At 37.8% G+C, this 25,401-nt stretch overlaps 1 protein-coding gene across 2 annotated transcripts in view; it reads right to left on the minus strand.

Annotated features, from left to right (window-relative positions):
- Positions 1-395: 395 nt before the first annotated feature.
- The window catches only part of LOC105053564 (vacuolar protein sorting-associated protein 54, chloroplastic), a 45,725-nt gene continuing 20,719 nt past the window's right edge, over positions 396-25,401 (minus strand). Inside the window, exons 6-19 of one of the 2 annotated variants that reach the window (XM_010934776.4) lie at positions 24,198-24,354; positions 24,000-24,088; positions 23,041-23,303; positions 20,722-20,893; positions 20,544-20,627; positions 20,024-20,385; positions 19,507-19,660; positions 17,436-17,517; positions 15,892-15,971; positions 10,326-10,487; positions 8,025-8,092; positions 4,646-4,726; positions 4,293-4,549; positions 396-868 (exon numbers count right to left, since the gene is read on the minus strand). In XM_010934776.4, the coding sequence (XP_010933078.1) occupies positions 4,411-4,549; positions 4,646-4,726; positions 8,025-8,092; positions 10,326-10,487; positions 15,892-15,971; positions 17,436-17,517; positions 19,507-19,660; positions 20,024-20,385; positions 20,544-20,627; positions 20,722-20,893; positions 23,041-23,303; positions 24,000-24,088; positions 24,198-24,354 (1,893 nt within the window). In that variant the 3' untranslated portion in view covers positions 396-868; positions 4,293-4,410. Of the gene's footprint in view, positions 869-4,292; positions 4,550-4,645; positions 4,727-8,024; positions 8,093-10,325; positions 10,488-15,891; positions 15,972-17,054; positions 17,151-17,435; positions 17,518-19,506; positions 19,661-20,023; positions 20,386-20,543; positions 20,628-20,721; positions 20,894-23,040; positions 23,304-23,999; positions 24,089-24,197; positions 24,355-25,401 lie in introns of those variants that run through there. The other variant, XM_073245421.1, reaches the window with a different exon arrangement.

The following is a 25,401-nucleotide window of genomic DNA, read 5'->3' on the forward strand; positions in this document are numbered from 1 at the left end:
TCATACTTGCCCCCTAATAAACTAGAAAGCCAGGTTTCATTTTGCTCTTTAAAAGAGGTAGTACTAACCCTTTGCCATTACATATTACATTTTGGGGAAAACATGAAACGCTTGGCAATAGAGACACCAATATTACTTAGGAAAAAAAAATAAAGAAAAACGAGCACTAGATTCGAAGTTATACTACATCAGGCTATCAAGTAACCTCAATTCCCCATACACAAACACAAATTGGTAGCATGCTGCAAAGATTTTCATTTGTTAATTCTGATGAGTATTTTAATGATATTGATGTCAAGTTTAATTAGCACATCAGCATTCAGTTTAATAAAAAACGTACATAAAGCGGATAAAATATAATTAAAGTACAAGATAATGTCAGGTATCATTCACAATGGCCATAAAAAGTGTTTCATAATAGCCTGTGCACAAACTTGGCTTATAATTACATTGTTTTGTAGCTTTCAGTTGCCCACCTTTACATATATGAGAAATTTTAGCCTTTACAAAAACCAATTCATGAACTACCAATCAGGGGATGTCTAACATTCAGGAACTTACAGAATAGAAGCAGAAAAAGGAGCAGTTCCAGCTCCAAAGAACAAAAAATACACTCATCGATAAAATTATTCTTCAGCATTACAACAATGCCTGGCACAGGTAGCCAAAGAAATCAACTTTAAAAATCCGAGGAACTATGGCTTGACTGTACCAAAGGGATTCAATTAAGCATAAAAGTTTGACTGATAAAATGTAAGAACAAAACAGTGAATTTTGCCATAAGCAACCTTTTCTCAAGGTAACCTGACATCTTAGTGATTTCACATCAAATGGATCAGGCATCCATAGACAAAGGAAAGAACAACACCTGTAAATAAGTTTGAAACAAGTTACCTCTTTGTATTAATTTTTAACAAAATAAATATCATCACATACACTCCCGGTCAAAGAAACAAGCAAATCAATCATTTATCACCACTTTTGTTCATGAACATATCAAAATCATTAGAAAAAAGAACCAAGTATGCAAAACCTGGATGCTGTTCTCTACATTCAACATGTAGCAACTAGATATATCATGACATTAATCATTCATGTTAGACAAAAAGATGCAACCTCATCCTTGGTGTTCCACCATCCTAACTGCATAACTATCTTAAGAAATTCAAAAACACACATTTGTGCTCGATATGCAATAGAGATTACCTCTAGCACCATGTTTGCAACTATTGCAACTTTCAAATGAAAAAAGCAAATGCAAGTCTAACATGTTAGTTCAGTTTCCAGTCATGACAAACTAACAGAAGGCTGAACTTCATCCTCTTCCTATAAATCATCAGTGCTGAAGTAGCAGTCCACAAACCATTATTCCATACAACACATTCTGCACTACTGTGTTATTGACTCAACACAAATGAGGAATTTTGTATTACCATCCAACATAGAATGTAGCAGTGTACTGGCCCGTATCATTTACTGCACAACATTCTAAAGTACGGGCTAAAAATCATTGACACCAGGATGAGATTATATACAGGTACCCAGCCTACGCGGACTCTAGTTTTTGGTCGATAAGCTTAAACAGCTGTCTCTCTTGTACCCAGATTTCTGTTGTTTATGTTTTTGTTATCCTTGTTCGCTGCCTAAGCTCTAGACGGACTTTTCTTTCTGTGTATCTCCCAGCTCTTTTTCAATAAAAGCTGGTGGTCTACATGTCTCTTTCAATCAGAAAAATATACAGGTGCCCAGAACCATCATCCCTCATGTATTTGGACAGGAAGATTGATGTCCCATTCTCTCTTCCTGTATTCTGCACGCACCTTTACATACTCAGAATTTAAATTTATCAATGGGCATAAAAGTTAACTTGATAAGGAATTGCCCCATAATTCATACAGAAGATTGGGTTCTTTAGTTTCATCAACTTGAATATCTCAAGGTATATCCCATTTTACATGAAATTGCTGAGTTATCTCAAACAAATATAAATGCATGAACGCATGACCCTATGATCAAACAATGCAAGATACTCTTGGGAAAGATTGACAATCTCTAATACCCTCCCATCAAAGTTCTACAAATTTGATAGCAAGGAAGACTCCATCCATTTAAATTAATTTTTTTGATACTTCATCATTCTGGGATGATTTGCATTCACTTTAAGTGGATGGTTTTGAATTTATAATAATAACTACATGAAACTTTAATAGGAGGTTAGCATCAAGCATCAACACTATTTATGATAATTTATCTCAATCTATTACACATTAATTTCATAGTCCTTGCCTTCCCTTGAACTAACCCACTTAGTGACTGCTCTTACACATGCAGATAGCTTTCTTTCATTTTTTTAAAATTAACACTTTTGGACTTTGTTCGTGCTGGTGAACTTGTTGAATGGGCACCAAACTCCACTTAATATTGATTGCTCCTCATTGGTAGTTGAATCCTCATCTGTAGTAGTATGGGCAAGAACAGAACTATGCTTGCTAGATGAATGACTATAAAGAGCATTTGACAAATCATAATAAGCATATTGAATCACGGGATCTTTTTTCTATGCAAGTACAACAGCATTCTGGTAAAATACTGAAACAAAAGCCTTTTTTTTTTTGGTTGAGAAAGGTTACTTAACAAAAGCTTTCACATCATAAGCAAAACAATTTATGGAAACAAGATTGCCTAGTTCTAACTTCAATGGAGGAGAAAACGGATAGTAATTGGGACAGAAGTGTCACTAGATTTGAAGATAAAATCAGCCAGATCAAGCACAAATATAGGAACATTAAGAACGTTTGGCCTGATATACCTTTTCAACAACTTCAATATCTAGCGACCTTGTCTCAACTTTTAAAGACTCCTACTTTCGAAGGAAAGAAATTCAATTTAAATGAGAAGATGCTATACGTAATAAGAACAAAAATTTCTCCTTTTAAAAGGAAAGCATGATCCAATTTCACAATTTTCTGTCCCTTCTGTGCAAAATTGCTAGTAGTCCAGCGAAGGGAGATGGCCCCAGGTGACCCACATATCTAAAATATTGAATTCGTCTTGCAAGAAAGGACCACAGATTAACTCAGTAGTGAAATACAAATTTCATTATTATTTCTATCAACTGGGTGTCTTTTTGGAAGAATGCGATAGGAGTGATCTAGTATAAAAAGAAACGACACATGGAAATCAAAATTGCAAACCAATAGCAAGATCCTCATCACTTTAAACAGGTGTACAAGGGGCCATCTCTTCCTTTATGAAAGCAAGGGGCCAGCCGCAATCCACTGGAAACCAATATTATCTCCTAAAGGAAGAGAGGGAGAAGATGGATGGATGGATAAATGGAGAAACAGTCTCAGAAAAAAAATGGGGGACATGGTTGGGAACTTCATTCAAGGCCAAAAATGGTTATTTGTACTTTATCAACAATCATACAGGAAGATTGCTGAACCTTATGAATCATGATATTAAATGGTCAGAATACTTTATTGTTAGATCTATTCTGATATACTTCCTTATGACAAGGAACACGAACTTAGTCCCCAGGCAAAGTGTTGAATGCCTGTTTACATCTGTGGATATGTAAATTGTACCTGTTTTGTGCATAGAATATTCACATTCTCGGAGCATACATCCACATCCAATAGATCAGTGTCAGAAGAAAATTTTTATCTGGGACAATATTTATCGCTCTCATGTAACAAATTACAGGGCCTGCTTGGATATGCCTATAAGATTGGCCTGAAGATCCTGCACGAATCAAGCTTGTTGGCCCATCTAGCTCATACTTTATAAGGGCCTTCCCAAATCCCAGCCTTAGGGCTGCAGGAAGGCCAGAAAAAAAAAAAAAAAAAAAAGTAGAGGTGGGGGGGGTGGGGGAAGAGCCATGGAGATCATTTTTGCTTCCCACAGGACGGGCTGGGAGGTTTTTGGTTGATAGAGACATTCTTAAATGGGTGGCCCAATCCACTAACTTCCAGGATTTGCAACCCAATGTTGTAGCAATATCCAAAAAGACCTGTAAAGGGATCTATTTTTACCTTCAGTGTGTGCATTTATCATTGCACAAATGCACAAATATGCCAATCATAAATCACAATACTTTTAAGTTCCATACAATGCCAAGATTGTCACATTTAAGAGAAAGCAAACATATACAAGAACCATTCAGTGAAAATTCAATGGACTTTATGTAGTAACTACTTTCTCAAGAAGTCTGTATATTGTACCACGAGCAAGTTCATTAGTAAGGCAATTTCAAAAAAATAAAAAAGAAAAAAAGAAAATAAAAATGTTACCTGAATGCAATTGTACGATGTCGCTGCACATGTCTAAGAATCATTTCCTTGTCCATAATGAAGTTCTCATGTCACAATCTTCTGGCTGATAAAAGTTAGATTCTACTTTCATGGTCATTCATTGACCTACTTTTGTTTCAAACTTCTCTGCCAAGAATTCATCAAGAAGACCAAAATTCGGCACACCATTTTTACTTGAGTTATCAGAAGGCAACTTGCGAATACATCCAAGAATATGCTGAACATCTCGGCATAGTCTGGTTTTTCAAACAGCAAGCATTAAGAGAATCAGATTAAGATATGATATAGAACATTTTGGTGGAAGCAAAATGGCAATATATGAAGTAGCATACCTGTTCTTGGCTTGTGGAGTGCTGACATCCAACTTTGAAAATGCTTCAGAAATATGTGAATGGAAGATCTCGACCACTTGCCTGTGTTAATATATAAAAAAAATGTAACTATCATTGGCATTTACAAGCTCAATCATTTCTATTTTTACAAGATATAGGTTGTGTTGGTAGAAATGCTTTGGCATTTCATATTTTCTATAAAAGAATAAGGGGTGCTTGTGAATTCATAATGCTTGCCACCTCAGGCTTTTTTTTTTCCAGTGCCCATTCTTATCAAATGCTGTTCACCTTCATTCTTCTGCAACTTTTATGAAGCTTACCTGAGTTTGATACCACAGTTTACTCAGCTGTAAGACAAAATCACCTATATATTATTATAGTATAGGTTGTATTGGAAGAAATGCTTTGGTGTTTCATATTTTCTACAAGAATAAGGGATGATCATGAATTCAAGATGCTTGTCACCTCAGGCCTTTTTCTTTTCAGTGCCCATTCTTATCCAACGTTGTTCATGTTCATTATTTTGCAGCTTTTATGAAGCTTACCTGAGTTTGATACCACAATTTACTCAGCTGCAAGACAAAATAACCGATATATTGTTATAGTACAGAGTGCTGATAACATTCTAGTTGCCAGATCGTTGCAAACAATATACTATACTCAAAATTATGCCTACTTTATCTATCTAATCCTGTATAGGAAAAAAAATACAGGTTGTCAATTGATACTTGACACCTTGTTTTGATGTCATTCTTAAATATTTTTTTTTGCTTTTAGCCATTTGCTTAGTACTTCTACATACCCACTAGATTAAAGGTATTACAAACATGGCATAACTATTACATGTTTAATATATTTCTTCAAGGTTGTATCATTCTATTAGATTCTATTTTCTATTTTTTGAAATATTTCATAGTCTTCAAATAATTAGACAATATCAACAAAACCTATCCCCCAAAGCACATCTTTTCAAGTATTAATGCCAAAGATAAAGTGGCATCTGCACAACTATCTCACTCCAAATTTCATTAGCTCCAGTCCACCATTTTGAGCTTATTCTAATAAGTGCACTACTTTTGAATGCACTTTCTCCATTTTTCTCTTCAAAAATGCTAGCAGAAAGATCTTATAAAGGGTGCTCTAGCTGAAAAGTGAATAAACAAGCAAACATTTCAAGCGCGAAAAGTCCATCTTGGTTGTCCATGTTAAATCAAGCATCACATGCTTTTACACATGATACATTATAGGCTACCTTATTCTAAAATAGAATAATATTGTGACTTCCTATGTTTCCTTTTATGTTAGTTCATATCCAAAATGTTAACATACAAGCTAACCAAATAGTTAAACCTGCCTAGTGCACCATGAGTCCCTTTAGGACCTGTTTGGATGGTTGGGCCCAAAATCCAATAGGAATCGTGGGTTTGGGCCAATATAACTATCCAAATTAGGCTTGGCTGGGCTATATTTACAGAAACACAAAATACTTCTGGAGTAGGCTGATCCAAATCTCATAGGAGTGGCAACAAGTCAGGTATTGGTCAGGTCGACCGATACCTATACTCGCTCCGCTAGAAAAAAACCATATCCATACCCACCCCATACCCATCTCGGGTCGGGTCGGGTCGGGTCGAGTATACCCGAAGCAGTCTCCTCCGTTCCCGATCTCCGCTGCTGCCCCACCACCGCCCGCCGCCCTATTCCCAAACCCTACAAAATATCATGCTTCCACCAAGGTTAAGCTCTCAAAACCTCAAGGGACCAACTCACACAGCCACAACTTGCACGAAATCCCATATGCTAGAGAAAAAACCCCAATCGAAACCTAAAAACCCCTCCAACCTCCCTCAAGTGTTCTCCTTCCCCACAAATCTCCAAAAAAGAGCATGAAATGAAAAGAAAAAGAAGCAAAAAGGAAAAAAAAAGATCAATCTATGTGGGAAAAGGTCTTATCTTTTAATTTTTTCCATCCTTCCTTTGTTTTGGTTGATTTTTCCTATGCTTTTCCCTAGTGTTTCCTCTGTATTTTCGGTCCTCAGGAGTCTCAGTCGGGTGGAAGGCTTGGAGCAGCTGAATAGGGAAGCTTAAATGATGGGTAGGGTTTTGTCGAAACCCTAGTTGTCGGGCCGCCGCAACTAGGGGTGGGGTGGGGGGGCTCACCGGACCGCCGCTTGGGTGTCAGGATGGCCGGGTCATTGGATGTGGGGGAGGGGGGTTTGATGTAAACGAGAGAGAGAGAGAGAGAGAGAGAGAGAGAGATTTAAATTTATTTAGACGAGATATTATTGGGGCAGGGCATACAATTATCTATATCCGACCTGAACCCGGTTCGGGTATTTTTTTTCTAAAACCCATAGCTGCCCCGCCTCTTAATCGGGTCAAGTCAAGTCGGGTTGGGTACCCATCAGGTTGGAAAAAATTGCCACCCCTAGAATCCAATAGGGAGGAAAAAAAGACCTAGCTGCCCAACCATCCAAACAGGCCCTAAAATAAAAAATTTTCCCATAGGATTATAAATTGCAAATAAGCCATATCTTCTGGCAACTTAAGGCTCATAAAGAAAATAGTAAGTGTAACATGACTAACAAGGATGTTCCCTTTGATGTTGTAGAAATTCTGAAGCCTATATTTACTTTGAAAATAATCACTTCGTTAACTGGCAATTTGGCACTACAATTTGAATCCCACATGGACTACCCACTTTGCTATCAGGTAAATTCATAGCTTGCTTTAATATTTTGAAATATCAATACTGCATAATAATTTTTTTTCAACAAGATAACCAGTCAGATACACAGTTATAGTAGTACTAGTTGATATGAATATGTTTCATGTCATATTTGTCTTGGTATCATTTTGAAATCTATGGTAGCAGCCGCATACTACTCTTGAAAGCAAACAATATAGTGTAACTAACCACATATTTAATAATACAGATCGCTACCAGCTTGATGTCAGACAGGTAAGGTATAAGTTACCTTTATGGACAAGCTGCATCAGAAATCCAGTTTTCTTTTACACATATAGACACATGCAAAAGAAACAAGCAATCCATGGGACCAAAATGGTGATGAAAATAAGAACTTGCATACTTTGATGATATATATCGTATAGGGTAAGACAAATTTAAATTCATAACGTGTATTAATTCGAAGTACAAGACAAGCCAAAGTCAGCAACATGCAGAACTCAAGGAATGGCATTAATGCTAAAAGGTCATAATGTATAGTTCTCTCTACCCTAGCATAATTCTATTTCAAGTCATGTTCCTAGCAACGAAAAGACGGGTGTGCATTCAAACTAACATAGCATTCATCTGACACTGAACATGGACTTCAAAATTATTGAATTAATCCTCTTATTATATCATGGTTTTCACCTGAAAATTGCTTGAACATCAGCCTCCAGCAGAGTCTGAGACAGAATACGATGGAGATACATAACTTCCTGGGGATAAAGTAAATAGAGAGAAATCAGACTGAGTCACCACAAAATGTGGGATATTAAAATGCACAGAATGCAAGCTAAAATAATATCATCTTTCAATACTAAATAATCCAAATTGTGTGAAACAATTTCTTTTCCAAGATGACATGGATAGAGGGAATGAGGTGGCTACTGCAATGAGCAGCCAGCTGACCATCCAGCTGGTGATGTGACATGTGTGCATGACCAAGTCTCGCCTTCAATCAGGCATGAAGATGCTCACAGTTGCAAAGGGGTCAACACCAAGGACATCGAGTGGCATACTTTTTGAACCCTGCCACTCACATCATACAACTGCACTTGACCAATAAGACTAGCAGCCATAGAGCAATATCAGCTTGAGCCACTGGCTGGTGGCAGCTAGACAAAGCCATAAGCATTGCTTGTTGGTAAAACTCCCGTAAAATGAAAGAAATATACAAAAGAAATGGGGCATACATGGCCTCCTAGCCATCATATGGAATTAAAGTAGAAGCGCCAACCCACTTCTTGCCCCAAGCATGAAGGCACATGCACCACCAAATGCCACTGAACAACTATCAAAAACTAAGATGTATTAATAGCCAGTCCCACCATTGACCACACTAACTTTTGGTCCCCATTGACTAGGACTTTAACACCCACCCCAAGTTTAAAAGTTTCTTTAATTCCCAGTCCCTGGCAGCTGTACAACTTATATCCCAATATGTACACAATTACAAATAACTGTGTGCACACGTGTGTGTAGGGATAGTATAACTGTGGGAAAAATAATAATAATAGTATAAGTTTGTGTGTGTGTGTGTGTGTGTGTGTGTGTGCAGATCTCATAAAAGTGTGTGCAAGACTAAAAATTAAATGCTAGCGGTCAAAGGACCACATGTTAAAGTCTGGCCAAAGAAAGGACTGGGTGTTAAGTTCCTCTATTTCTTTTTCCTTTAGGTCCTCAGCCAAAACACACAAATGAACACATAATTGAGTCATTAAGTGTGATTTGCCCATTCCAAACCCAATCATTAAGTTTAAGTAGTCCTATTTTGATATTTTAGGTATCACTAGCGAAAATAGCTCAATAAATTATTTAACAATAATGGGACCATTTTTTTGGTTTGAGCTCGTATGAAGAGTCAATAGTGATACCTAACTACCAAACAAGACGAAGTGGCCTCACCTACCGAGAGTAACAAGTTATTTCCAGAAAAAGTTTTAGAACACTAAAATTCTATTTGCTGCTAAATAAACAAACCATCATCCAAGATATGCTGAACCGTTACCGCCGGCCGTATCGGCCGGCCGGCGGTACGATTCGGTACAGTTTCGCACCGTACCGAACCGACGAAGGCAAGCGGACCCGAATTGGAAGAAAAAAGAAAGAGAGAGAAATAGAGAGAGAGAGGAAGAAAGAAAAAGAGAGGGGAAGGAGCCGGACGGCCTCCAGCTGGCCGCCGTGGTCGTCGGAGGGCGCAGTCCACGCGCGCGGCGCCATGGGCGTGAAACAGAGGCGTCGCCCCTATTTCGCAATTTTTTTAAAAAAACCTAATTTTAAGTGAAGTCGGCAAATAGTTTGCCGGCTTCAGAATTTTTGAGTTTTTTTTTTAAAATCCCTTAAGTCGGCAACTGGGTTGCCGACTTCATAAGTTTAAAACCAAAAATAAAAAATAAAAAATCGAAACAGACGGTCGTCTGTTTCGAAAAAGAAGGGGGCGGAGCCCCTCTGCGGCGGACGCCCCTCTGCGGCTCCGCCCGCTCGACCGCCCTCAGGCCGTCAGCATCGGCTCGCTGGCCACCGGAGGCCTTGCGACGGAGGTGCCGTCCGTCCAGTAGGTCCTTCGCCCCCCCTCCGAGCGCTCTCTCTCTTTCTCGCTCTCTTGAAAGCCCTATCGGATGATACGAGGGTCGGAAGCCCTCCAACAGCCGCAGCCGGCCACCGACGGTCGCCGGCGGCTCCCACCTCCCTTCCTCTCCTCTTCTCTCTCTCTCTTTCTCATTTTCTCTCTTTGTTCTTCCGTACCGCCGGTGTACCGAATTTACCGACCGAATCGTGTAGGTTCCCCGTCGGTCCGGTACGATACGGGATGTACCGACCAGTTCGGCACAGTATGAGAAATCTTGCCATCATCAATGCACATGTATACAGAATAATGGAATTTTCTGAAAGAATAAGTCAGACATGAGTGACAAGTTGGAAAACAAGAGGCAGTTAACATTAACAGACCTTGGTGACTGATCGAGCAAACTGACTTGGCTGTAAATCATTATCCTCTGGTGCATTCCAACTCTCAACAATTTGAGGCAGCTTGCGGAGATTTGCCAGCAATCTTTCCCTCATTATCTGAACCAGCTTTGTGTGAATCTCATCTCGATGAATCTTGTAATCCTGTAAATACAGAGAAGTTCAGAAAGAACATTCATGTAAAAAAATGAAATATAAAATCATGAGAAACAACTGAAAACATATATATGCATAATGAATCCAAAAATGAGTCAACAGGTGCTACCGAACAAGATATTAACAATCACAGTATGACCTTGTAAAGCTCGTGGACAATACGACACATGCCATAGAACACAAGGTATTGGATGTGTACCCAAAGAAAAAGGAAGATGAAGAAAAAGAAAAACCATCACAAGGGGGTGTCATGAACTAGTCCACAGCCAGTCAGGCCAATATAGGCAAGAGTTTACTAAACTTAAATCCTACTGTATATATTAAGAACTTCCATTGAACACAACCATGTTCTTGTAATAAATATTGCTTGATAACCCACTAGTATCATAGAAATTTGCAGTAGCAGATGCTTTGACATATGGAAGACAAACACAGAGCATGGCTTCACAAAATGGATGCAGATTCGACACTTCAGTAAAAATTCCAATGACTCACACCATCATGGAGGGCCCCATATGAGAAAGGTAAAGGATTGATGTTAGGCAGACAGAAAATCACTGAAATACATCCAACTATAAAAACTTGATCTTGGTGAATAAGGATCCATAATGCCAACCCCAAATAGCAGGGCTAAGGCTGAATACCATAGTTAATGTAAGTAAAAGTTCCAATGGCTTGGCACCAGATACTAATAAACATTATATAACACATCAAATCAAATCAACAAGACAAAACAAAAACAACACACCATATCCCTGGTTTATTTAATCCTTCCTTCCGTATAGCATTCTGTCCATGGCATAGTTCATTGTTCATCTTATAGCAAGTAGCCTTTATCAATTCATACTAGCTTTGACACTGGGATAAGAAAAATGAAGATGAATGATTCTGACCATATACCCACAAATGACTGTGCAAGAAATCTTATGTTTACTAGCGTCGACACAACTTTTTATTCATCCAAAAATATGGAAGTATTGGGTCAATTTGGTACGAAACCACAATCAGCTTTAATGAAATGCGACAATATGTAGCCTACAATCATATGGAAAGGGAAACAAATACACCGTACCGAGTATCCGCATGGTGCATACCTCAATAGTCAATACCATCACTCAATACAAAAGGCATACCAAGTCTCAATACCCTACTAGTACCATGATGAGCACGATTGTTAGATGTATGCCCTAGAAGCCAATTAGGCTAATACATATGAACTTTCTAAAAGCATAATTTTATAATTGAATTATTGAAATTAATAAAATTAGGTTATTTCTTTCATTCATGTTGTGTAATGTATCTATAAATCATCCAAGGAGTTAATAAGATGGTGACACATATTCTCAAGTGTTGAAAATTTGATGCATGTATCATTAATAATTAATTCCTGAATGCTCCCAATCAATGAATAACACAGGGACGGTGATTGATCCAATCGATGCACAAGTCGCCTCCGTTTTGAATAGACGAGTCTCGAGTCTACAGTGTGAGGAACTGAAGCGAGTACAAGTGTTCGTTAGAAAATAAAGCTATCAAGCATGACCATTAATGAGAAGTTACTTGGATGGCTATCCACTCGTCAGTGACTTGCTCAATACTGCAGTAGTGTGACTAGCCCTTAGATCTGAAGTGCCTCAACTGTTCACAGTGAGGCTGCTATAGTTTGACTGTACATACACTTAGTTCCTAACCATATGGATCCTTACGGTATATATTAACTGTAGTAGATTCATTGTAAGAATAGGATGCGCACCTAGATGGAATCTATCATCTTTGGTAGATAAAGAAGATGGTCCTATGTAATTTATGAGACTGAGTTCAAAGGACCTTGACCAAGAAGGTGTGAGTAATGAAAAAGAGTTTCCACATATTTCACATCAGAAACTCAAGTCGAATAAATCTTACATATGACAGATGTTATGGTTTGATAAGTAATCTATGACCTCCATCTTGTCGGGATTCAAGATAGAAGGACTATATCACACGGTAACTGTATCTAGAAGTTCATCCCATTCCATTCTGCTGACCTACCACCATATGCTGCTCGGTGTCACTCACTGGTGGATTATGAGGTCCACAGAGAATCAGATATATGATCAAATGACTCTTATTGGAAAAAGTTGGAAATGTTCCAACCTATTGAAAGAAGTTTCAATGATGTTGTGATGGAGATCACAACAAAATCCACCACTAGACAGAATAGAATCTATGGGGTCACACACATAAGGAGTTTGAGACTGATCAGATGATTAGAATCAAATTATCAATATGATTGATAATTAGATTAACTTGTAATTGTTACAAGAAGCAAGGACTTAATTGCTAAAGGTTAGCAATTTCAAGGAGGACTAATGTGCAAATGTTACATATCTTAATTTGATTGAATCAAATTAATTATGGCTGAATTCAAGTTGAATCAAATAGGAATTTGGATTCAATTGAATTTGGGTCCAGATTTGGGCTTAGATCACATGCACCCAAATGAGTTTGGATGCATCAGATGTATAACACCTGAGTCTAGCCTAAATAACCTGTTTTGACTTGATCTTTGACCAATCAACTAGGTTCACACCCTAAGGTTTCTTGAATGAAACCCTAGGCGCCATATGAGGGACCAAATGGGGAAAATTTGACCCCATTTATAAAGGGTGGCAGCCCTAAGGTTTCATGAAACCCTATGCCAAGATTTTCCGCATCGTATCGAACCGGCCGGTACACCCCGTATCGTACCAGACCGGCAAGAAACCAACACAGTTCGGTCGGTAAATTCGGTACACCGATGGTACGGAGGAAAAGTGAGAAAGAGAGAGGAGGGAGGTGGGAGCCACCGGAGGCCGACGGTGGCAGGCTGCAACCGCCGAAGGGCTTTGGAGCCCCGTATTGCTCGATAGGACTTTCAAAAGAGTGAGAAAGAGAGAGAGAGCGCTCAGAGGGGGCGACCTACCAAACAGACGGTGCCTCCGTCGTGAGACCCTCGAAGGCCGACGAGCCGACGCCAACGGCCTAAGGGCGATCGAGCAGGCGGAGCTACAGAGCGAGCTGAGCCCCGGGGCTCCGTCCGCTCCACACCCTTCTTTTTCGAAACAGACGATGGGCTCCGCCCCCTTCTTTTTCAAAACAAGTCATCGCCTGTTTCCATTTTTTTTTTGGTTTTAAACTGATGAAGTTGGCAACCCAGTTGCCAACTTCAGGGATTTTTTAAAAAAAAAAAGTCAAAAACCGTGAAGCCGGCAAACTATTTGTCAGCTTTACTTAAAACTAAATTTTTTTAAAAACTCACGAAACAGGGGCGTCGCCCCTATTTCATGCCCGCGGCACCGCACCCATGGGCTACGCCCTCCGACGGCCATGGCGGCCAGTCGAAAGCCGTCCGACGGCCTCGCCGGCTCCTCCACCTCCCTCTTTTTCTTTCTTCCTCCTCTCTCTCTATCTCTCTTTTTCTTCTTCCGATCCGAGTCTGCTTGCCTTCGTCAGTTCATCTCGATTTCGTATGGTATGAAACCATACCAAATCATACCATCAACCAGTCGATACGGCCGACGGTACTGGCTCAGGAAACCTTGCCCTATGCACCCCATTTAAGCCATAAAAGGAAATATTAAAGAGAGGGGTCGGCAACCATAGGGAATCCTAGCCGCCAGAGATTCTTTCAAAGAGATTTCTTTCTATAAAATGTGGGGCGCCATCCAAGGGTTTTGAATCTATAAAAGGATGGCTAAGCCCCAAGGGTTCTAAGCTTCCCACACCCCAAAGTTTTTCTCCCTAGCCCCAAGGCTGACGCCACCCCTCTTCCCTTTCCTCCACATCCAGAGCTTCTCTTCTCTCCCTTGTCTTGCTGAAATTCAGATTTTAGCAAGAAGGATCTTGAAAAAGCTATCGTCCTATTGCTATTCTCAAGACGTTGAGAACATCCTTCATCAAGCAAAGATTCCGTAAGAGAACTAGCACCCCAGAGAACCAGTTGATTGCAGATCAGCCCTCCAACTCTGTGTGGATACTTGTGAAGGCCAAGCACTTGCATGGCTACAAGGAGAGGAACCATTCCACGTTATTCAGTTGCGGAGTTGATCTACCCACACAAAGGTATAAAAGAAAAAGTTATTTTTCTTATTCTTCAATTCCTTTTCTCCTCTGTACATTGGATCTTGATGATAGGTTCTTTTTCACATGAAGGGTTGGATAGTTATTTTTATTTTCGCTGTGCCTTTTGCTGATGAATAGATTAGATCTTTTCTTCTCTTCCAACTCTATTTAATTAATATGATTAATTACAATCATGTGAAGTCTTTTTAATTAATGTGATTAATTAAAATACGTGCGAAAAACCTAAAAGATCCTTCAACGATAACTATGATACATAGATGAGGCACAAGAGGATAACAAAACATCCCTTGTGCAATCCATGGCCAGTAGAAACAGAACTTATGATCAAAGTTTCCCAATGAGCAGAGCATAGCATGCTCCAAATCTCTAAGAAAATGCTAAACCATCACTGGACCCTTTTGAACTACAAAGGACCAGGAAGGACCCAAGGATAAATAAATGAGTCAAAAGGACTTCATTCCATTATGGTCACAAAATTTTTATTGACCGGATGAGCTCAGATGGCCAAGTTTTACTAAGAGAACAATCTAAGCTGACCATGTTTGGGTTGCTGAATTATGGAAATTTATCAACTAGGCCAAAGAATGCTTTGTGTCACCATGGTTCAATTAATTGTAGAAGCTCTCCTATATAATAGCAGAGTATCCCATGGTAGCTATTTAAGAAGCCCAAACCGACAATCCAATCCTATCAACATGAAATTTCAGGAGCAAGTGTCAGAATGAATATAAAATTTTCCAAACAAAGCGTCCTTATATAGAATATTAAAATTTAAATGACTTCATCGAAATGAGCATGACAGTACATTATGGGGATATCCAAACAGCCTCAATATACAGCATCAGTTTGCATATTTATATAATAAAAGAATATATGAAGTGATGACATACTAAACTGGATATGTACACATTAATCTGTGACCAAATTAACAAGGTCAAACAAAACTGACATCGAAATCAAAAGACAATGACCTATTGCCACTCCTTAGGTTAGAATTTTTTTGAAGCAAACAAGTGGCAGTTTATAAGAGTGATTGGCAGAAATTAGACATGAAGAATCTAACTTGCTTTATTCTGGTGGTCAAGTAAATAGCTCGGAGACCACACTGCATATGTCAGGGAGCATGTCCAGAATATATGGCCAATAAAATAGATGTGATAAGCTTTGCAACAATTCATTTGGTAGCCAAAAAAAAAAAAAAAAGGAAAGGCAGCTTATTAATTTAAAGAGAAAAAGAAATATAAAAACTGCAGCACCAAAAACCTAAAGAAATTTAAAGGAACCATACCTGAGCTACTCTGTCAATTTCGGACATCAGTAATGCCTTACGAGCCTCGGGTATTTTAGAAAAAAGAACTCGTCGAATATCTTGAATTTCATGCACCGAATAAACCATGTTAGAATCAGTATGATCTATTGGATGCAATATGTTTACTAGGTGATCAATAGAAAACCAATGATTTGATTTTTTTTTTTTTTAATAAATCACTTGTAAGAAGCTGATGGAGAGAACTACAATTTTATGGTGAAGTGAAAGAACTACCATTGTATGAACTGTACACTGAAACTAAAGTGAAGCATAATCTTGCAAAGCAAGCAATGGCATGTGTATATATCGCGGACAAATCAAACAAATGAGAAAAATGCATGACATAATCCCAGATAACTAAAAGAATTCTCAAAGAAGCACTGCAATTTTAAACAAGTCAGCAAAAGTAATGATCATAAGTTACATAAACAAGAGAAAAGAACTGGGCAAAAAGTTGACATATCCACAGGAGAATGACATCATTTAAATGAATTTCATCATGATCAGATATGCCATTAGGATGACTAGTTGTCCTATCCTACAGGTCTTAGATTTCCAACTTCCGCATGGAGGGAAGGCTGAAGTGAAAAATTCATAAAATTCTCTTAGAAGTAAAAATCAGAAGCGGTAGTTACCTAAGAAATGATGTGGAGCCTATAATTATGAAATGGAATGCCAGAAGAAAAGTTCTCATGAATCTCTATAGACAGACTCTCACCACAACCCCATGACATCAATCAAAAACCTGTGTGGAACATACTGCTAAAAGTTTGTAGTTCAAATCGTGTCAACCGTCAACCAATCCAAAATCTGAAAATTAGGCACATAACATGATTGTATGCCTGTCAACTTAATCATATAGCCATATTGGATGCCATTGGATGAACACAAGAATTATTGCACTGGTACATGGAGGGTACATCCCCTGTAGAAAGGTTAAGAGCATGTCTGGCCACTTCCTGAGTGTATCATCTTCCAATACTATGAACTATTGTTCAAGAGAAGCAACATTCTAACAGCATCTATCAGAAATTCAGAATACTTCAAGGCAGATGTTTTTTTCTTTTTACCCTATTTTGGAGAAGTCAAACAGAATCTTGCAGAACAACTGTAAGAAAATGCATAACAAAGCTGACTCTTACATTTAGTAGAAAGTTTTATCAAAGGCAAACATGACCATCAGAAGAGAGAGACGAAGGCAGCCTAAGCCTCAACAAATGTGTTTAAAATAGCCAATCCTGTCAGGCAACAAGGGGAAAAGAGAACAACAACTCCCTAATAAACACCTCAATATGAATGAAAATCCATAAAAACTAAACATTTCTAAATTATACCACACAGAAATGGAAAGACAATCCAAAAGAGAAATGGGGCAACAAAATACACATAACATGACCAGCAGGTTAACCAACAACAATGACAAGGAAATTTAAATTACAGAAGTAAAGCAATTAAATAACTAATAAAAAATGATGTTCAGTTGGCTGCTTCTAGAAAACAATGGTTGGATAGTAAATGTTTACCCGGTGTGATAGCATAAATAAAACTGATGATCTGACTTGCCAGGGCTAAATGTTTAGAGGTTATGGACTTCAAACCTGACACCTGAAATTCCATATAAGAATAATCATGATGTAGAAAAGCATAGCCACAGCATTCAAGCCTCATGAACAAAATCCAATTCAATCAAGGGAAAAATTGCATTGACAAGCATATAAAACATAGACCACCAGAACAACTTTTCATAATACCAAGCAAATATGTCATGCAAATAGTAGATTTTAAGGAAAAAGAAAAGATTACACAAGGACTTTTACGTAGAAAGCCAAGACATGTTCCACTAGAATGAGAATAAGACTGGATAAGTGAGTTCTAGATGCCAACAAAGTGCAACTGGAATATATGGTGATGTAACATGTCTTTAATAATTTATATCACCCTAGTCCTGCCTATTGTATTAATTAATAAATACACCACCAGGGAAGGATGCTAAGAAGGTAGGCTAGCTGCTGGCATGAGTTGTAAAAGGTGTCCAAGGTGCAGATGCCAACACATGAGCTAAGAAGGCACTTGGAGATGCATAAACACCAAAATGAAACCAGGAGCACAAGGCACTGCTGCAAGTTACAATAGCACCATCCAGAAGCAAGATGACAACAGAATCACCACGTGACAAGGTCCAGCTAAAGCATGAAATCTCAAATTACAGTGTTTGTTGGCAAAAAAACCACTAAAATGGTGAATCCAGCAATAAAGGCCGCAAGGTGAAAAGACAGAAGGTACAGGCTGGAAATGATAGAACAGTATCAATAACAAATAGAAGCACAACGAGCTGGTGAAATTAATAATCATCAAGTAGCATCAAGTAATAATGCAAAATTTGAGTGTAGAAAACAAAAGAAATCAACAAAGGGAAGCAATTGTAATTGGCCATGTGCTATCACAAATCAAAACAGTGGATAGGAAACGACACAAGCAACTGACAAAAATCAAAGCACTGGCAAAGGAAAAAGGATTCACTTAATTAGTAGGAGATTGAAGCACAAGTAGCTAAAGCAGTCTTAAGGTGATGATCTGGCAGGACATCAGAGATGAGGCTACAGGACACCCAGATGGGGCTACAGGACACTCAGTGCAGTCATCAATGAGAACTTGGCCCCACGAAGTGGTCGTACATCAAATGATATTGAACTCAACTGATGACATATTTAAAAGCTTTTTGGGTCCTCAAGTTCTGACGACCACTATAGTAGCCACAGGCAACTGGCCCACCAGATTCTGGAGCATCAAAAGCTCTTTGGATTAGTCAACTTTCCAGTATTCATTTTTGCAGCCACCAGCAATTAGATCACCAGATACCAAAAATAGTTCAGCCAAGTTAAGTCATTTTGAAATAGGGTGGTGGGGTTCAATCCTTAGGAACTTAGCAGTACCTACTAAGGACATTTTGAAACTTTGGCTGCTTGTTTGTAAAATATACTTCTTTATATTCAAAAACATGTCTTTCTTCACTCCAACTGTACAGTTACTATATAGTAACTACATACAAAAAACACTCACTTTCTATGAGGAAATTTTAAATTTAAAGCAGTCATGACTAGAGAAGTAGCATAATCAAGCCAGACTAATGCTCACATATTTGTCTTGATCCTGATCTAAGAATCAGAAAGATGTCAATTAAATCCAATAATCATGCAAGTACATAACAAAAATCTACTTCAGGACATCTCATCGTATGCCCTTACACCAATAGTGTGAATAAAGCATTTTCATCAGATGCATGTATCCCATAAACACTGTGTAAAGCATGGTTATCAAAAAGGGGAAAACAATGTCCAACAGAATGTGTACGTCATCCCTGAATAGACAAATAATTAATAGGTAAAACCCTCATACAAGTCCATGAAATTCTAGATACTGCACAATGTCATGACATAAAATTCAGAACATGATCATATACTCGATTTTTTCTTGAGACATAAAGAAGCCAACTAGCATGATTGTTAATTATACATCAGTTAGTATAGTCATTAAAGCAGAACCTTCTTAACTTAACTTTAATTTACTCATGAAAAAAGAAAAGGTTAAACTTACCTGCATGGCACCAGCACCGAGAACAAGCTGACAAGTCCTGGTGTTAAACAGCTTCAATATTTCCACAACACGATGGACCACTTCAGATGACAAAGCGGGCAAACATTTGCTTATGTCAACATACTCCGATAACATTTTCAACAATATTAAACCACTGCATGTGAACAATTTCAAGTGGAAATTAGTTCAAAGACTAAAGGGAACCTAACATGGATATTGACAAAAAATAACAACAATATCTCTGGGCAAAATGGAATAAAACAAACAATAACTAATAACTAAAGTCAAATGTAACATTTTAACAGCCAAAAGTATAAAAGACAGAAATGAATTTAAAAAAATAAACAGGGGCATCCCTCAATTGTAGATGTATCAAAAATAATAACTCTATTAAATATTTCACTTAAATTAAACAATGACAACCTTTTATAAATTATGATGGATGCTTGATCGCAGAGAAAAGCAAAAAAGCAAAAAAAAAGGGGGAAAAGATTTTCTGATTATAAAGATAACTAACCAGTTTACCATGTGATAACCAATGCCTCCATATATAAGTGTTTGAGAAGTAGATCTTCCATGTTCTTTCACAGTACTATCATCATTCCGGACAGAAGGTGTTGGTTCAGCTCTGATTTCTTGATTTGATGATAGTGGCAAGGTTCGATTGCTAGGATTTGCACCATGCTCGCCTGATTCATTCATCCTAAAATATTGTTCACCAGAAGAAACCCCAGATTCAACCATCTCTGAGGAAAGAATATCCGGGCCTAGCTCACCATTACCCATAGAAGAAAGTGAAACAACAATGGCCTGAAATTCATCAGGAACATCCACTGTAACCCAAGTCTCTTGATCAAGAACAGCCTTAATTTTTGCCATCTACACAAGATAATTATAAAGTTAGAATGATGATGACTTTAAGGTCACTGCATAAAAATGTAAATAAACCAGCATTTGCAGAAAGCACATTCAGAATCATGTCAAAACATGATAGAGTCAAAAATTAAATGGTGAATCATCACAAGCATGCAACTTACTCGAGATTCATGTTGGAAGTCAACGAATGCCTTTGACTGTGACTGTAGAGTTCCACGAATGCTATAACCTAACCTGCCACCAATCTACAAAAGAGGACCTTGTCCAGCATAAGAGCTAAAAATTTGGCAAAGAAAATAAAATTAATCTCATCCATGATGGGCAAGCAAAAAAATTTACCTTCTCAGTAGCTGCTATAAAATCCTGAGTTATGTTATAAATGCTAAGAAATTCTTGAAGTCTCAACCTAGGATGAAGAAGAGCACGGACACCAAGGAGCTTAGCCCATCTTCCATGAGCAGCATCGCAAGCAGCAAACACAGCTTCTGTGTTTTCCCGCAATACATCAGCACTGAAATTAATTGCTATTATCAGAATGTTTAAACAAAGTCAACCAAATTCACAAGCAACTAGAATGCCAATTATACATTACAAAGTTGATAATACAATGCAAGTTTCTTTTGAAAAAGGTTACATGTAAAAGGTTAAGAAAATCAGCAAACAAAAGTAGCATGATGAAAGAAGTCAACAATCAATACCATGATGACAAAAAAGGAAATGTTTAAAATGCAAGACCTCACTCTTTTCTTTATTTTTTGCTAAGCTAAGATCAGACAGAAAGCTGATCTGCAACAGCTATAAACTTCATAGCTTGACATTCGTCCTTAAAATGTTAATGATTTTATCAAAATAGTTTAAGTAGTCACATCAAGCTTTTAATATTTGGTGCCCTTGTTTATTACTTATCAGCAGGTTGTTACTGAGAGTTTAGTGACACAACAAACACACAAAATAAATAACTCAAAAGCAGATGAAGAAATCCAAAAATTTGATGACCAAAATTTAGCAAATAGGATCATAAACAAATCAGCATTACAAATAGTTAACAATAATGTTACTACAAACAAGAGCATGCATACTTGTACGCTCCGCCCTTCCACTTCTACACCATAAATTGCTGCGACTTACTCATGTATGTCAGCCCGCAGAAATGAGAGAAGGGAAAACCACACAAGGGAATCATGCTTGCCACCTTGCACCACATTAATAAAGTAGAAATTTCTACCAGACAATAACAAGTGTATAAAGAAGCCAATTTTCTCTGCTTTATTAGATTTTTAAGAGAAATGCACTTCTTACAGGACCAAAAATAAAACAACATAAGATTGATTCTACTTGCAATAACTTCATCCCTATAGCACCTAACATACTGAACTTCCACATGGTCTGTTGCCGAAAATAACTTAAGCTGCTACATTTGAAGAGCATAATACCAACAAAGATCACTCCAAATTGCCCAAGATTCAAACATTTAGACTTCAAATTTGGAAGAACCTGTAAAAGAGTGATAAACTATAACTCCATATACCACATAACATATGCAGTCTTGTGTTGCTAAAATTTATAAAGGACCCACAACGTCCAATTCTAGCAACAAAGAGAGGCAACTTACTTTTGTACTACTATAGCAATAAACCCAGAATCTTTGTTGCCCTAAGCCTTCAAATAGCCTAACCCCACTGAAGACTTAGAAACGGGCATTGGTATATACTCCAACATGGGTCTCTACGAAGAAATTCTTAGACATTGAAACAACCCAACTCTTTGACATACAACCACACCCCATGCACCCAACTCCACATAACGTTGCCCAACATAAGCAGACTTTCTGCAATTTCATTTCATTAGTTGATACAAATAAATTCATTTTCTTCCACAATTTCCGGACATCCTCAACTCCTATACCTTTTCATATCCTTTTCAAAGAAATATCTGCTTCATTCTTGTAATTATTGTAATTTCTCATTCAACCATAAATTCAATTGTTTGTTGATCTAATTATTGGATGTTTGATATAAACCACCAAGTTGTTGGACAAGAACTGGGTGCTGATATGAAACAAAGCCATCAGATATAAATGGATAAAAGATTATAGTCCTCACTGATTAGGTAATGGTTCCTAAAAAATTCATAGGAGCAAGGTTTGCCGTCTTGGTACCGGACCCCATACCAGTACCATCCTATTACAGTATTCATACATGGTTCAGCACGGTAGCCAATGCCGGTACAATATGGTACGCCCCATACTAGGCAACGTGGCAAACACTGCATTGGAGGAAGTCACAGAAAGAGAATGTCGAGAAGGTAAGATTTGGCAGGCACAAAAACACTCAATAGATGTTGAATAACTTAGGAAATCTGTATACATTTTATATGACTTCATTAGTAAACAATATTTGTTAACAGGCAGTAGGCAAAAGAAGAGATATTTGATAAGGCAATGACCCTAGGGGAAGTTGTTATTAGAAATTTAGAACCCTTCTCTAAGTCACAAAAGAAGTGTTAATTTCATGCACTCACCAAAGATACATAACTGATGGATATCCCTTAAGAAAATTCAAATGCTGACTACTTTAAAGAACATGTCATAAAATCTGAAGGAAATTATTTTCAAGAAATATTACAATGTAATACACGACCAGAAGTACAAGATCTCACCGGAAATTTTTGGGCGTATTTGGACTGGAACCATCATTTGTCTTTCCTTGGAATAATGGAATTTTGGGAGCATTCCTGGGAAGCGAATGTGAGATATGAGGAACAACAGTAGTATCAGTCTCCTGGGCAGCTTCTGCAGCTGCAGCAGCTGCCGCACCATGTGCAACTGCCACAGCAACAGAATCAGTGGCATAACAACCATCAAGGTTTCCCATAATCCATTCGATGACCTTCTTAACTTCCGCAGCTTGCATTAAATGTGCCTGTATTCACTAAAAGATCAAAGATCATATTACAGCAAACATAGACACAAACCCATCACTGAAGACATTTATATGAATTACAGAGATAAAAAACTTCCTGTATCATAATATTCTATACTCAACAATTTCAACCACTTCATGATACTTTAACACATATCAGGTACTGTCTGTGCCATGGCATCCCCTTAATGGAACACCATAATAGGAAAAAAGTGTATTGTTAAGATAAAAAAGCTACCTATTAAGACCAAAGGAAAAAGATTTAGATAAAGATTAAAGGATTAGTCTTTTGTGTTACCTTGTTATAACCTAATTACAATATATATGTGGATGCCCACAAAATGATCAATACATTGTGGGACTTTCTATATCAACTGAGTTTAGCTGATTCCATATACAAACCAACAAATCATGTACTCTAATGAGCAACAGAAACCTATATGCCGAGGACTGACAAGATCTTATCATCCATTAAGGAGATCAATCAATCTACTTGCTCAGGGTTGGGAAAAGGAATGCCTTCAATCTTATGCATCCTAGGCTTGTAAATCTGTCAGTTCAAGGAGCTAAACCCAAGCTTATAAATACAGCATCTAGCAGAAAATAGATAGATCTCAATCTCTGAAAAGCTTTAGGAGCTAATATGCTTGATTTACACAATAAGAAAATCAAAAAAAATACTGCAAGCTAACTTACCTCAATAACCTTGAATATAGCAGCCAGAAGTTGGACAAAGCTTTCAGATGACAGGTTCCTCAATTTGCTTGCCAATGACAAGCCCCCACCTGAATCATGATGCAATATGTAAGATGAGTGATAAGGAGGTCAAGGACTGAGAAAAGAGACAATTAAGAAAGAGTGCAGGTAAAAGACACAACAACTATATCATCAGACCATCTGAATCCACAGCTCGTTCCCCAGCCACTAAATCAGAGTCTAGTGGCTGAGCTACCAAAACTGGCAGCAACTCTGCAACTGTAGTTTTGATTGCAGCTTTCATATCAGTAATAAGTGCATCTCGGTAAATCCTCAATACAGCTGGGAGTTTTCCCTGAAAGAGAATATGATAAGACAAGTGCCATCTAACTAACCACTTTATAACTAGAATGTATCCATCAAAGCATGACTTATAAACTTCCTTTCTGACATCAGAAATGAGATTACAGCGTAATGTTCAAATTGCAAGAATAGAAAATTATTATAGGGATCACTACAATACAAAAATTATTATAGGGACCCTTTTCATTTAATCTTTAAAGCAAGTAGAACCACTACATGCTTATCTATCACAATCCACAGCTTTAAAAAGCTGAGAGCCCAGGTAATTTAACTGAAAACTACTTGGAAAAACCTAGTTGAATAAGTTCAGATTATTCGTATTTTCTCAGGTTAGGATTAACTAATGTCAAAAACCAATCAAAATCCTACATCAACAAGCTTCTATACTCATCTATAATACGTCACAAAATAAGGAATGTTAAAAATTTGGATTGGCTCCAATTAATTTAATGCTATTTTATTTTATTTTTTTGGTTCTTTTGCTAGATCATTTGATCATGTTCGTGATTATTTCAAGCTTCATATTTTTAAAACAACTTTAAAAGGAAGAAGCCATTTCATTGATGGTGGATTCAATATTACTTTGTTCATAGAGGTGTTGAAATTTTATTATCAGCAATTCTTTGGGCATTATGACTTCAAAGGATGATGCCCAAGTAGGGATGCATTTTGGAGCACACAAAGTACCACAGTGGACCAATCATGCAAAGCCTTATCAGTCTTATACACGATTCCTATTTGCAAGAGGATGCAGAAGTTGCACACTCCGGAACCATCAAGATAGACCCTTGTCAACTGCTCTCAAGACAGTTATGCATTCAACGATTAAGTGGCTTGAGACTATAAGCTTTGCATCATTTATAATGAAGGTAATGGTCACCATCTAATAAATTGTATGACATGGAGAACATTTGATCATTATTGCAATGGGATCATCATACAGTAAGAATGATTTTTTAATTTTTGTCCCACATTTTATTTGGATTTCACCTTTTAGTCTTTCCCCTTCTGGTGCTACCTACAAATTCATCATAACGTA

This window comes from Elaeis guineensis, chromosome 11 (assembly GCF_000442705.2).
Source record: "Elaeis guineensis isolate ETL-2024a chromosome 11, EG11, whole genome shotgun sequence".
In the NCBI taxonomy this organism is placed as follows: domain Eukaryota; kingdom Viridiplantae; phylum Streptophyta; class Magnoliopsida; order Arecales; family Arecaceae; genus Elaeis; species Elaeis guineensis.